Source organism: Fukomys damarensis, unplaced genomic scaffold, assembly GCF_012274545.1.
Source record: "Fukomys damarensis isolate Sample0158 unplaced genomic scaffold, DMR_v1.0_HiC HiC_scaffold_2, whole genome shotgun sequence".
NCBI classification, from domain to species: domain Eukaryota; kingdom Metazoa; phylum Chordata; class Mammalia; order Rodentia; family Bathyergidae; genus Fukomys; species Fukomys damarensis.
Genome location: NW_022900914.1, coordinates 61,354,370 through 61,369,442, shown reverse-complemented (window position 1 = coordinate 61,369,442; position 15,073 = coordinate 61,354,370). Strand labels below are relative to the sequence as shown.

General features: G+C 37.7%; 1 protein-coding gene across 2 annotated transcripts in view; it reads left to right on the top strand.

The window, feature by feature from the left end:
• The window catches only part of Eif2ak3 (eukaryotic translation initiation factor 2 alpha kinase 3), a 56,308-nt gene that overhangs the window by 20,571 nt on the left and 20,664 nt on the right, over positions 1-15,073 (top strand). For both annotated transcript variants that reach the window (XM_033765302.1, XM_019207677.2), the window contains 8 exons: positions 877-1,010; positions 2,810-3,044; positions 3,453-3,615; positions 4,729-4,863; positions 5,673-5,795; positions 7,097-7,314; positions 10,533-10,645; positions 13,661-13,783. In XM_033765302.1, coding sequence (XP_033621193.1) covers positions 877-1,010; positions 2,810-3,044; positions 3,453-3,615; positions 4,729-4,863; positions 5,673-5,795; positions 7,097-7,314; positions 10,533-10,645; positions 13,661-13,783 — 1,244 coding nt within the window. The remainder of the gene's footprint in view (positions 1-876; positions 1,011-2,809; positions 3,045-3,452; positions 3,616-4,728; positions 4,864-5,672; positions 5,796-7,096; positions 7,315-10,532; positions 10,646-13,660; positions 13,784-15,073) is intronic.

Here is a 15,073-nt window from a genome sequence, read left to right as displayed (position 1 = left end):
AATTTCCTAAGCCACATTATTAGTAGTTAAGTGTTAGTATAATTTTCTCCTGAGGTTAATGTTTGTTTTCATAACAGAACCAATGGGTAGAAAGAGGAAACTAAAATATATGTAAGGTTGTAAGGTAAGAATAAACAGCAGAGCCAAGAATAGTAGGAGGAAGAGAATTAATATGGTCTACTGTGTCGGGTACTTCTTTTTTTTTTTTTTTTAAGACAGATTCTCACTATGTAGTTCAGGCTGGCCTTGAACTCACTATGGAGCCCAGGCTGGCCTCCAACTTGCAGCAGTCTTCCTGCGTCAGTCTCCTGAGTGATAGGATTACAAGCATGCACCACTACACACAGCTTCAAAAAAAGAAGCTTTTAAGTATGAAAGCTATTAGAAAAGGTTCAAGTTTTTTAAAAAAACAAAAACAAAAAAACCAAATACTTCTGTTATATGGAATTCTGAAGTTGATTTTTTTAACTCACTGCAATTTTAATAATAATGTTAATAGAATATCACAAGTGATTCTCCATTTCTTTTTGTACGTTCCATGAAAAAAACCCCAAAATAAGGCTAAAACTGCTAATCTTTAAAATCATTTCCTGAAATATTTCAGTACTTTCATGTTTCTAAATAATTCATTTTATTGGCCCAGGGATTTAGCTCAGTGGTTCTGCTGCCTGCCTCACAAGCACAAGGACTTGAGTTCAATCCCTGGTACCAAAAAATAATAATAATTCATTTTATGAATTGGTAATCTAATTTATACTTTTTACTGTTTACATATTCCTTTAACTTCCTTTTAACTTTTTAAAGATCATAGACATGCATGTAATCTCTGATCTCCCATGACTCGTATCCCATGCTAATTTCAGTCTCTCTGTCCAGGTGAGGTACATCTGCTCTGCCTTGGGTTGTCGCCGGTGGGACAGTGATGAGATGGAAGAGGAAGAGGACATCCTACTTTTGCAGCGCACGCAGAAGACTGTCAGAGCTGTCGGGCCTCGGAGCGGCAGTGAGAAGTGTGTATTTGGTGTTATTTATAAGCACTTCTGAGACCAAAAGTCTTCAGATTTTTTTCTTTGAGGAGATAGATTTTGGTTAACTATTTTGTTGCCCCATAAGGACAATATTCTTTTAAGAGAAATGTGGACTGTAAATTAAAAATGGCTTCAAGGTCATTAAGTGTGGCACCAAATGTGGCACCATATGCTTCAGGAGATGGTAATCAGGAGTAACTGGTAACCATGGTAACTGGTTTGGTCTTAGGTTAATGACATTTTCATACCAACCTCAATGATCAAAGTTCTTTGACTGCAGAAAGCTCTTAAAACAAAGTTAATATGTTTTCCTTGACTTGGGCTTGATTAACTCTGTAGTTCTGTGTAGTAGGTCATTTTATGGTTCATCTCATTATCACAATTTTAGAATAATCATTTTACATTCTTTCCTTAGAGCATTAAAATCATTTGTTTAAACTAACACCTTTCTGTTTCCTTCTTCAAATAATTTTGAACCCCTTATGTAATTTCTATATATAAATATGTGATTAAAAAACAAAATAAGGGGCTGAGGATTTAGCTCAGTGTTTCTGCTACCTGCCTTGCAAGCACAAGGTCCCAAGTTCAATCTCCGGTACCGAAAAAAAAAAACTAAAAATAAAATAAGCTGACTGTCTATCATGTGCTAGGTTTTAAAACATAACATTTAAATTTTATATTGCATGTTGGGATAGCTTGATCCCATTTTCGTCTCTTGAAAGTGAGCCACACTTTCAGATTTTGTCAAGTCTGACGCAGCAGTTGTCTTTCCTGATAACTGTTCTCAAACCCAGTTAAGAATATATCCTTTCTCCTTTCCCTGGACTCTGGGAAGGGCTTTGTATGGGTTGAAAGCCTGACCTTCTTTGTCCTGAAAGGATTTGGTTTCCTTAAGAGCTTGAGTGCTCACTGGGAGCTCAGCCACCATTGGAACAGAAGTATAACGCAACAGAATTTGGAGTTACCACAGTAGGAAGGATGAAGGAGTCCAAGATCCATGCTTTGTATTTTTCAATAGATGTCAGAATTCTCTGTTTTACAATAAGATGTTACTCTGTCAATAATGAAGTCATTTTTTATTCACTAATTACAGAGGAAACATTACTGCTACTTTATGGGCAGGGACACTGAAAATTAGGGAAGGGGAAATTCTCACCACTGCTCATCAGGAGACATCTGACAGTGGAGCTGAAATGCTGTGACCTTTGGGGAGATGCTACTGATCACGTTTCCTTTTCTGGCTGCGCTTTCTTACAGATCTACAGTGGTTGCATTCATCTGGCATTTTATTTTGGTTTATTGGGATAAATTAACTTTTTTGCACTTAAATGAAATGTGCCCGGATAACTGAGATAAGCAGGTTCCATGCCAGCTTGTTTTAAAGGTGACTTTAAGAAAATCATTCTTGGACTGGGAATTTAGCTCAGTGGTTCAGCTGCCTGCCTCACAAGCACAAGGACCCGAGTTTGATTCCCAGTACCAAAAAAGAAAAAAGAAAGAAAATCATTTTTGTCAGTGTGAGCATTTACTAATTTTTGCAAGAGAATCCTGCCCATACCTGCTTTCATCCACAACTCTGAGAACCAGTTTTTGAAGGCCCAAGACAGTTCTCTTCGGCCCTCTTGTGGTGAGAATCAGCAGAGCACTCCTTTCCAGAAAGTTAAATTGACACTTTCTATCATAAAATTTTAATATTTGCTTCTGCAATCTAGGAGAGTTCTGTGCTGTTTGGTCCGTTTGTTTAAATGTAAATTTCTAAAACAAACCTTTGTAAATTTAAGGTGGAATTTCAGTGTTGGACACTTTGAACTTCGGTATATTCCAGACATGGAAACTAGAGCTGGATTTATTGAAAGCACCTTTAAGCCCAGTGAAAACAAAGAAGAATCGAAAATTATTTCAGATGTGGAAGAACAGGAAGCTGCCATGCTGGATACAGTCATAAAAGTTTCAGTCGCCGACTGGAAGGTTATGGCATTCAGTAAGAAGGGAGGACATCTGGAATGGGAATATCAGGTACTTAAGACCACTGAGAACTTATAAATGTTTCCTTCTCTCCCAGTTTGTCCACACTTATTGGTGGAGGAAAATAGCTTTGTTTGTTTGTTTGTTTGTTTTTTGAGACAAGGCCTCACTATGTAGTTGAGACTGATCTGGAACTCACTATGTAGCCCAGGCTGGTCTCGAACTCACACTGATCCTCCTGCCTGAGCTTCCTAAATGCTGGGATTACAGGGTGCACCACCACACCTGGCTGAAAATAGCTTTTTTGTTAGATTCCTCACTTATTCTTTATGCCTTAAGAGATTTGTGATTTTTAAGTTTTATTTTTAATTTTTTTATTTCCTCTTCCCTTAATTGGTATTTTATGAGTTGAAACTACATAAATACTATATTTAAAATCTGTTTTCCATTTTTGTTTAGTTTTGTACTCCAATTGCATCTGCCTGGTTGCTTAGAGATGGAAAAGTCATTCCCATCAGTCTTTTTGATGACACAAGTTATGGTTCTACTGAGGAAGTTTTGGAAGATGAAGAAGACATTGTAGAAGCTGCCCGAGGAGCAACAGAGAAGAGCGTGTACTTGGGTGAATAAATTTCTCTTACCCAGTGAAAGTGCACGATGACATCTAAAGTGTATCCTTGTATTATTCCTTCAACTTCAGCAGTGCCCATTGTATTTATGATTCCTGGATACATTTCTGATTTGTGTTTCCCTTAAGTTTCTGTTCCTACTATTATTTCATTTGTCTAGTGCTGAAAATTTTTTTTTCTCATTAATTTTATTGGTACTTTTTAGGTATACAGTACAGTGCTGAAATTTTTGATGATTACGGTATATTGTTTTCATTGAGGCTTTTATTAGAAAGGCTTAGAATGTTCTCATTGTATAGTATGACCTGCACATTACTTACATACCCTCCAAATCTATAACTGTCTCTTATTTGTATTTGTTTTCATATCTCTGTTAGTTTGCTATCCTCTTAAAGATTAGGTTTTTTCCTTTTTTCAGTGAGTCTGTACAACAGATCTGAAAAACAAAATTCTGGTGTCCTGGGCAACTGAAAAACTTACTATAATGTTTAAAATCTTTGAATTATTTGAATTATATAATTTGAGTCAGTAAGTACTCGTAGAATTATGTAAGCTTTCTCATGTACTTCCCAATGACAAGGAAGACTTAGAGTGTCACACGTGCTCTGTGATAGTATATGACTGAATTGTTAACCATAGCTTGGGATTATGGATGTTTAGATAAACCTTCAGTATGCTGTTTATTTTATGAGAGTACAAAGGCTTAAATTTTTGAATTTTTCTATTGAAAAAACTTTCCTGGCCCGATGTAGTGGCACAGGCCTCTAATCCCAGCATTCAGAAGGCTGAAGCAGGAAGAGCGCCATGAGTACAAGGCCAGCCTGGGCTACATAGCAAGACCGTGTCTCAAAAAAATTTTTCTGTGATAACTGAAAATATGCTATTATTCAGTAAAAAACATTGTATTGGCCTGTTTGTGCTTTTTTTGCTTTTTTTGTTGTTTTTTTTTTCTCAATTAGCCAGTCATATTTGAGTGTATCAGACATCTTTCTTCTTTGAAAAGAGCTATGTAATGCTCAAATGACTAGAATTAATCTAATGTATTAAATCAAAATGAACCTTTTAAAAATATCACTGCATGATTGAAAATACTCTGATTGATTCAGGAATGTATAGAGGCCAGCTGTATCTTCAGTCATCAATCAGAATTTCAGAAAAGTTTCCTACAAGCCCCAAGGCCTTGGAATCTAGTGAAAATGCAATTATTCCTTTGCCAACCATCAAATGGAAGCCCCTAATTCGTAAGTGAATAATAAATTTTATAAATACTACTGAAATGTTTAGAAACCTAATTGTCTTTACCCTAATTTTCAGTATTGAAGAGATAAGAATAATTATATATCTTATATCTTTTTTTTTTTTTTTTTGGTACCGTGGATTGAACTTGGGTCCTTGCTCTTGCAAGGCAGGCCACCGAACTACTGAGCTAAATCCCTGGCCTATGTCTTATACCTTATCAATAATTTTGAGAAGGTATTTCAGATTTTTTTTTTTTTTTTGCAGTACTGGGGATTGACTTCAAACCTTGTGCTTATGAAGCAGGCACAGCTCCAACAAGCTAAATCCCCGGCCCCTTTCAGATGTTAATAAATTTTAATTTATCATTTACAGCATTCATTCTTAGAAAAAACAGTTACTTCATAGAAATAAATGTTAGTAAACTATTTCTCTGTGCAACTTAGAAAAACTCAACCATCACTGACCATGGAAAAGTAACATTTGTCTCTTAACATACTTATTTAAGTACATCTAGGTAAAAAAAATTAGCCAGTCATTACATCATATACTTTGACTCATGTGACCTCCCTTCCTTAAATATCTTTACATATCTTTTGTATTTTTTTAACTACATGTCACATTATATTTTAGTTGTGTCTATAAATGACACCAGTTCTGTTTAAGACTAAACTTTTCAAGGGCAGGAACCTTGGGCCATTTGTTTGACTTATATCATTGCATTGATCTGTGGTTGAACATCAGTTTGTTCAGTGAATGAACATGTGCATTTTCATTAAGTCATGACAGTTAATACTTTATCATTGTGTTTTAGATTCTCCTTCCAGAACTCCGGTCTTGGTAGGATCTGATGAATTTGACAAATGTCTTAGTAATGATAAGTTTTCTCATGAAGAATACAGCAATGGGGCACTTTCAATCTTACAGTATCCATATGGTAAGTGTGATCACTCCTGCGTTGAATATGCTGAGTTCTGGGCCAGGCATGGTATTATATTCCTGAAATCCCAGCCTTCGGTGGCTGAGGCAGGAGGATTGTGAGGTCAAGGATTCATAATGAGACCCCATCTCAAAAAAAAAAAAAAAAACCCAAAAGAAAATACTGAGTTTTGTTTGTCTTATTCAATTATTTGAAATTAATGATCAGAATTTAAATGAAAGGAAATTGATTAGAACATAGAAAAACATTTCAGGAGTGTTGGCTAGACATAGAAGCTCCAAAATCAGATTGCCAGAGTTTAGGTCCCAGTTTTACCACATACTGGGTTGAGCGCCCCTCCCTTCCTGTTTTAGTTCCTTTATTTGTGAAACAAGGATGGTCTTCCTAGTATGTATTCACTGGGTTCTTCTGAGTTCTGAGGAATGCATGTAAAGTCTCAATTAGCATTGTGCCCCTGCACACAGTGTCAATAAAGATTAGTTCTTGCTAAAAGCTCTGGATATTTAAAAAGTCTTCAGATCTACATCAGACAAAAAATAAACTCCTCCTCAGTTACCCTAGATGCTAGTAGTAGAAAATTATTTAGAATCTAAATTGATTAAAATATATAGACACACAGAAGGCTGTAAATTAGAAATAGCAGGTGTTATCAGCAGTTGATCAGAAGTGAAAGTAGGAAAGAATTGTGTAGTCTGTCCATGCATAGGACAAAATAGACAAAACAAGGCTGATTTCTGAAACAAACTCATTTTGACAGCCTAAAATACATCCAAGAGTGTGATGAGGATTTTTTTCCTGCAGCTGTAAAGAAAGATTCGTGATAAAACTTGGTATTTTATTGATCCCAAGTGAAAGGAAAGCTTACATTGTCTTAAAGGACATTTGAGTACTCATTCTGTATTTAAAAGAGTGAATTAATTATTAATGAGGGAATGAATGAGTTGGCTTTTCATTTTTTTCTAGTTTTATACACTGGGCCAGGGATTTAGCTCAGTGGTGCCACCGACTGCCTCGCAAGCACAAGGTCCTGAGTTCGATCCCTGGTACCAAAACAAAACCAGACTTCTCTTTATTAACGAATATACTGTATAAAGAAAATTTAAGATGCTGTGGTATGAAGGAAAATGTCTATATTTAAGAAAAAGGCAAAGGAAGCTGCCTGATATGCGTTAAAAAAGAGAAATAAGGAATTATCGTTATAAGTCTTAGGAAAATAGATAATTTTAACCTATAAAAATGGTCCTATTTTAGCTTATCTTAAAATAAAAAGCAAGCCCTTTTCATGTTTGTTTTTGAAGATAACGGTTATTATCTACCATACTACAAGAGAGAAAGGAACAAACGGAGCACACAGATCACAGTCAGATTCTTTGACAACCCAAGTTACAAGAGCCTCCGCAAAAAGGATCCCGTTCTCCTCTTACACTGGTGGAAAGAAATAGTTGGAACCATTTTGTTTTGTATCGTCGCAACAACTTTCATTGTGCGCAGACTTTTCCATCCTCAGCCTCACAGAGTAAGACATTTTAAAAATCCAGTGTTTTTCAGAATCTTGCAGGTATACAAGAGTTATTACATGTTGTGGGGGTGGGGTAAATGTAAAACCTTAGGTTTTACCATGAAGTCATTGCTACTTAAACAGTCATGCGCCGCTTACTGATGGGGATACATTCTGAGCAGCATCATTAAGCAGTATCAAGACTGCACAGGGTTCACAGAAGGCGCTTCATAAATCTGGACGGTCTAGCACACCGCACACTTAGGCTGTGTGATAGCCTGTGCTCTTGCACGTATCAACCTGTACAACATGTTAACGGTTGGCAGTTGCAGCACCATTGTATTTGTATATCTAAGCATAGAAAAGCACAGTTAAAATCCTGGGCCATAGGTATTTTTCAGCTCTATTATAATTTTTTAAATTAATTAATTTTTTGGTACATTTAAGGTATACAGAGTAGTGACATTCATCATCGGAAATTTGCACCTCTACGTAATCCATCTTGGTTCTTATTTTTCCCCTTTCCCCTGCCCTCCCTTCAACCCCTCCACTCCTCTCTATCTCCATTCTTGAGAGCATCACCCCCTCAATAAATCTTTCCCACTTAACCTCTGTTTTCCTTGGAATTTATTCTTCAATTTCAGGAAACACAGTTCTGCTTTGCACTTTTTCTTCCTATTTCAAATTATCTATTATTCCTTTCAGTTCTTATTTACACTTTCAGTTTCTCACTAGAGAAACTATTCAGTATTTGCACATGTGTCCTGTTTATTTCACTTTAGGATATCACCTCAATGTGCATCCATTTAGCTATAAATGTCCATTTAGCTATAAAGATTCCCATTCTTTATGACTGAGTAGTACTCCATTTTATTTTAAAAAACACGTTTTCTCTATCCAGTCTCCTGCTGATGGGCAGTTGGGCTGCTTCCAAATTTTAGCTATCACGAATTATGCTGCTATGAACATGGGTGCACATATATCATTGTGGTATGATTCTTTTAATTCTTTGGGAAAGATACCCAGTAGGGGGAATAGCAGTGTCAAATGGGACTTGCAATCCTAGTTCTCTGAGGTATCTCCATACTGATTTCCACAGTGGTTGCACCAGTCTACACTCCCGCCGGCAGTAGAGCAGGGTTCCTCTTTGCCCACAGCCCTGCCAGCATTTGTCATTAGTTGATTTCATGATAGCAGCCATTCTTTCTGGGGTGAAGAGGAATCTCAGTGTTGTTTTCACTTGCATCTCTCCAATGACCAGCTAGCTCCATTATAATCTTACAGGACCACATTTGTGTATGTGGGCTGTTGATGACTGAAACATTATTATGTGAGGATGACTGTACTCCCATTTCCACCTGCTCACCTCCTGGTCACCCCTCAGTCCGTTGCCAACTGGCATCTCTCCCCACCACTCCACTGGAGCTGTTCCTGCCCAAGTGTTGTATGATCTTCCTGTAAAATGTAATGGTCATCTTCCAGCTCTTTCCTAACTGAGCCCCTCTGTGTGTGACACTGTCAAACCTCTCTTGGACCTTTGCTGCCTGTCTTCTTGGCTCCCTGTCTCCTTGAGGCTCTCCTGTCTCCTTGAGTGTTATGTGGATCCCTCAGGACCTCATCCTCCTCAGCTTCCTGTGGTCACAACAGATGGCAAGGCTCACTCTTCCTGTTCATTCTATGGACTTTCTGGACCTTCTCCCTACTTTCCCAGCTTCAGTCACATTATGTTTCCAAATCCTTTTCCCCACACCAGTTGGTAGGAGCTGTCTGTGTACCTCAGAGGAGCCGTAACTCAGACTGTTCCTCTCCCCGTTTCCATCCCTAGCATGTCCTGTGGCCTCTTTCTCAGGAGAGGCACTGCCAGACTCAGTCACCAGAGCCACAGTCCTTGGTCTCCCTCACCAGTCACCCATCCTGTCAGATTCTCCTACCTCTGTCTTCCCCATTTTCCACTTTCTGTTTCGCAGTACAAATGCCACCAGATCTCTCCTGAGTTACTACATTGCTTCCAGCTGGTCTCCGTGTCCATACCTAACTAACTAGAGCTGCGTGTCCTGGCTTAAACACCTCTAATAACCAGCTCTCACTGTTTGTTTGTTTTCTTGTTATTTTTAGGATAGAATCCATCCTTCAAATGTGCATGGTTCTGAACGAGCTGTGCCCCATCTCATTACTCACCTTCACTCGTTCCTGCCTCTTCCTCCCCTCTTGTTGGTGCTCAGCCACCATGCTGAACATCTTTCAGACCCTCATGTAGGTCACGTGCTTCCCCCCCACCCCTTTTTGATGTTTTGACACATCTCACGCTGTATTCCAGACTGGCCTCAAACTCATGGCAGTCTTCTTGCCTCAGCCTCCCAAGTGCTGGGATTTTAGGCCTGTGTCCCCACGCCCAGTTTAGGCCACACTCTCCTTAAAGGAGCCTGATAGTGCTCCTTCCTCTGACTTTGCCTTGAACTTTGTTCCCTAACTCTTCTTCCTTCCCTCTCACATGATTATCTCCTGTGTGTCTAAGTTTGAAATTAGTCCTTGTGTCCGCTGGGAAATCTTCCTTATCCTCCTCATCTTCGTCAGAATGTCCTGCCCTCTCCTTACTAACGTAGTTCATAGGAAACTGATTTCTCTTCTTTGCCTCTACACTGTACACTTGTAAGCACAGAGGCCAATGTGTGAGTTTACCTCCGTCTCCCCAGTTCTTACACGGTGCCTGGCACGGAATCAGAGCTGTGAAGTTTTGTTGAAAGAGTCAGTGAATGAACACATGAACCGCAGTACTCTCTGTGACCAGAGTAATTACTGGCATCCTCTGGAAAACCTTCTGAAGATACAGGTGAAGAAGCAGTGCAAATGAGACATTGCCAGATCCAGACATTGAAGCATTTTTAAAGTATCTACAGAGTTGGTTGGGGAAAAATTACTAATTTTGCCTAAAAGTCTGAATTCATCCACACATACAGGCTTTCTCTTTCTGGCTAGCTATTTATTCATTTATTTATTTATTTATTGGCTTAGTCTGTACATATGACATACCCACATAATAGAATCCTAAGATTAAAAGAATAGCAGTGGGAAGATAAACTTTTTGTTATATGTAATAAAAAGGAATTCTCTGTGTTTTGGTTCTATAATGCTTTTATTTTTCTTAATACTGTATTTTTCAGTGCTTTATCCAAAGATTGTTAGCTAACTTTAATTCAACCTTGTACTGGTAATGATTTTGTTTTGTACTTTATCAGCAAAGGAAGGAATCTGAAACTCAGTGTCAAACTGAAAATAAATATGATTCTGTAAGAGCTGAAACTAGTGACAGTAGCTGGAATGACATCAAAAGTTCTGGATATATCTCACGGTAAGAGTCTCATGAAATATTATAGATTCTGAGAGCGGCCATTTGCATCAAATAAGTGACTGGTAAAACTAAGATCTTCGGGGCCGGGGATTTAGCTCAGTGGTTCCACTGCCTGCCTCACAAGCACAAGGTCCTGAGTTTGATCCCCGGTACCACAAAAAAAAAAAACCAAAAAACAAAGATCTTCTTTAAATATATGAACATCTATGTAAATAAAACAACCTTACACCTCAGGTAACTTAAATTTAATAAGGTTGGTATGTGCCCTAAGAGGGATGAAAATAAAATAGAAGAGTTTAGAATTTCAACCATCAAAAAGTTCTTATTTAACTTAATGATTTAAGATATACCATGTACTAGAGTTGTCTTTAATAGTATCAAATAATAATTATATATTTACTCAGTACAGTATGTTCCTTAATACTGTTTATTTTATCTTTTCTGTGTGGAATAGGAGATAAATGGGGAGGGGCACTAATAGAACAAATGATACTTAAAAGCAGAAGAGAGATGGGTTAGCTAAAAGCAGGCAGTTCAAGTAATTTGGAAATAAAAGTAGAGAAACTGTTACACTCAAGTATAAAATATCACCTTTGATGCTGTGTGGCAGAGGAAATTGTGCTATACTTTATTTTTCATACTTCATAGATTGTAGCTCTACTTTTTTGTTTTAATAGCATACTTATTGCTGCAGTGATACAAGGGCAAGGAAAAGTCATTGGCCTTTGCTGCTTAATGTCAAAGATGTTAGTTTTATGATTAGAAAATAGTGAAAGTAATTGGTAGATGTGTGGATTAGCTAGGACTCTCTTCAAGCCAGTTGCTTCACGATGACAGGAACAGGTAAAACTAGTGAATTTTATGAACACAGCAGAATTTACTAGGTGACAAACAAATGGTGAGGGCTGCTTTTGTACTCTTGCCTCCATGGCTGTCAACCTCAGCAGACGCTGAGCCAGAAGGACAGGGGACCAAGGACTCCCATCAGCTAGCCCCCCCACTGAGGCGGGTCATTGTTCAGCACATACTCTGAACTGCTCAGTGCAGGATGGTATCTGAAGCTTTGGAGAGACAAAGACGGAGCCTGTCCTGGGGAGGCTTAAAGTCTATGAGGAGGTATGATACCAAGAAAAACAAACACAAGGGAGAAAAGCCGTGAACTAAGCAGTACGTCTAGTTGTGAGGATTCAAGAGGGCATTGTAAAGGCGATCATATTTGTAAGTGTTAGGCAGCTGGAGACTGGAGGAGGAAGAAGGATCAAGAATAAAGGTGAATTTGCAAGGCTGATGTCAAGAGAATTAGAATACTGTACTCTAAAATGGAACTAAGCGTAAATCAACTTTGCTTTAACTTTAATATGAGAAGTGAGCTATTGTTTTTAATATGAGAGTTCTATAAAAATACTATCTGATATTTACATGTCCCTGGTACATCCTGGGCACTATTAAAAGTGTGAACTCTGGGTTCAATCCTGAATGCAGACCTCAATTTTGTCATTTGTCAGCTGGGACTTGAGCAGAGCTGGTGCTTGTGTGAATAAGGTCAGTATCAGCTGTTACTCTTTTTACAAAGTATGATGCAGGAAGAAAATTCATTTGCCCTCCAGGAGTAGGATATGAAATGTGTGATCTTTCGCATTTAAGGAGATGGATTTGTACTAAGGTACAGTGACTAGCTATTTTTAGGAATACAGATTGTTACTCTTCATTCCCAGTGAAGGTAATTGGCCCGTGGAGGGTTGGAGTTTGTTGTTTCTCCTTCTTAACTCCACACTCTGACCAGCTGAGGCAACTACTAAATTAGTGTGAGTGTGCAAGTCATAAAGTAATAAACTTGCCCTTTTAAGGGATTCCACAGAACATCTAATGCAGCTCTCTCATGCAGTTGGAATAATTTCCACAAATGCATGCATTTATTAATTCACCCATGGTGACAGACATTTGTTAGACCTCTGATCTGGCAGGTTCTGGGAACATAAAGAGAAACAAAAGTATTTAAGGGTCCTTTAAGTATGGTGGTGGTGGGACAAGCACACTGCATACAAATAATTTCAAAACACTGAGATTAAGGCTAAATTGTTCAAAGTTCTATGCTCACAGTGCTACAGAAACCTTAAGACTTGGGTCCAGAAAGCTTTACAGAGGTGTGGAGGTGAACAGAATAAGGAAAGAATAGGGTTTTGGTAACTGCAAAGACCATCGGAGTAGAGGTGTGGGAAGGAGAGAACACCCTGGGGTGTTAAATGGGCTGCACACAGCCTGGAGTCTGCAGTCCAGGGCAGTGAAGTGGCACCAGGGGAGGAACAGGCTGCACTGTGCGCATATCTTCAGTGGTGACCAACTGACTCAGGAATCAACCCTTCCAGCATCAGCTTCACTTCCTAGAAGGACTTCTGGCTAAAACAGTTCTTAAATATAATAGAAGTGATTACATTTTTCCATAAAATTTACAAGTAGTGAAATAAGACTACATTTTTAATTGAGTACAAATTGCCATAAAAAGTAAAAGGTTGTAAAAAGTAAAAGGTCCTGAGTTTGATCCCTGGTACCAAAAAAAAAAAAAGAAGAAGAATTAAGAATATGGGCTAGGGGGGCCAGGGATTTAGCTCAGTGGTTCCACTACCTGCCTGGCAAGTGCAAAGTCCTGAGTTCGATCCCTGGTACCAAAAAAAACAAAAACAAGACTTAAAAATATGACATTTTCATAGGTAATAGAAAGTATTGGATAGAATAAACTGGTAATGTAGTTACTGTAGCAACCGATGATTAATAAGTAATTCCCACTTAAACGAAACTTTTTTATTTTTAATTTTTCCCAAGGAAATTTATAAGATTTGCATCATGTATACAAACAAGAACTAAGAATGTAATGAATAGAATTCAAAACATAGTCTTCACTAAAATAAGTTCTGTGAGTTTGCTAAGTTTATATATTGTGTGTATAATAATACAAGATTAAACCAAATTATAAAACTATTATAACCTTTTACAAACATTTTCCCCCCTTTTTTTTAGATACCTAACAGATTTTGAACCAATTCAGTGCATGGGTCGCGGTGGCTTTGGAGTTGTCTTTGAAGCTAGAAACAAAGTAGATGACTGCAATTATGCTATCAAGAGGATCCAGCTGCCCAACAGGTAATGGGTGATACTTTAGTAAACTGGGAGTTGGCACTAGGTGATCTAACACTATGACATAATATCCTTACGCCTGTACTCCACAGACACTATAGAGAATGTTGTTTTTAACCTTCCAAATACCAGGTTCTTAGTGGTACCAAGTATGCTGTCTCATTATTGTTCTATATGTAGGTTACTTTCTACTTACTCTTTTTTTGGTGCCAGGGATCCAACTCAGGACCTTGCACTAACAAGGCAGGCGGCATCACCACTGAGCTAAATCCCCTGCCTGACTTTGTATTTACTTTAAAATATGATAATTTTTTATTATTAACAATTCAAGACTTTCCCATAAGGATATATAATAACTATAGACTTTAGTAAACTGCAAGATTTTTAAAACATTCTAGTTATTATAGTAAATAAAAGTATTAAAAAGTATTGTTGCCAGGTGTTAAAAGTGTGCCCTCATAATCTCAGCTACTCGGAAAGCTGAGGCAGAAGGTTTGCAAGTTAGAGATCAGCCTGGGCAATTTAGTGAGACCTGTCTCAAAATAAAATTTTTAAAGGGCTGGGGTTATAGCTCAGTGCTCCCTGGATTCAATCTCCAGTACCATAAAAAGGAAACTGACAAAGAAACTATTGATAGCAGTCTTTCTATTCAATAATAACCACTGTTAGCACTTGGCTTTGATTATTTTTCCTGGTCATAGACTTATCTGATACCATATTATACAGTTCTATCTGTTTCTTCTCACCACTTTCCATGGATTTTAAGAGTATTTTGTTTAAATACTAAAATGCATTAAAAGCATGGCTTAGTAATAGTCCCTTCAGCACATGTGTCATGCTTTGTTCGAATATTTCTTAATGTTAAACAATTTGGTTGCTGATGTTTGATAATTTTTTAAAAATCTTGCAATGTTCATCTTTTTTGTGCATTTTTTATCATATCTATTTGTGTACATTTTTTATCACATCTGTTTCCTTAAGATAGATCCTTGGAAGTCGAATTTCTAGCCTAAAATAAAACAGTATGATTAAGTTGATGGGACTTTCAGCAATACCTTCCTTTCTGTTTCTATAAAAGTTTCTTACTGATCCTTGATTGCTGAGTTGTCCTTGTATTGAGTACTTAATGTTTTTTTCCACCTGATAAAGACCCAGATATTTGATGCCCTTGGTACTAGGAACTTACCATTTGCTTTTGGTAAATGACATTTTTTTTTTGTTTGGTTTTTTTTTTTTTTTTTTTTTTTTTTGTTGCTGGGGATGGACTTTGCGGACCTTGCTCTTTCCAGGCAGGTG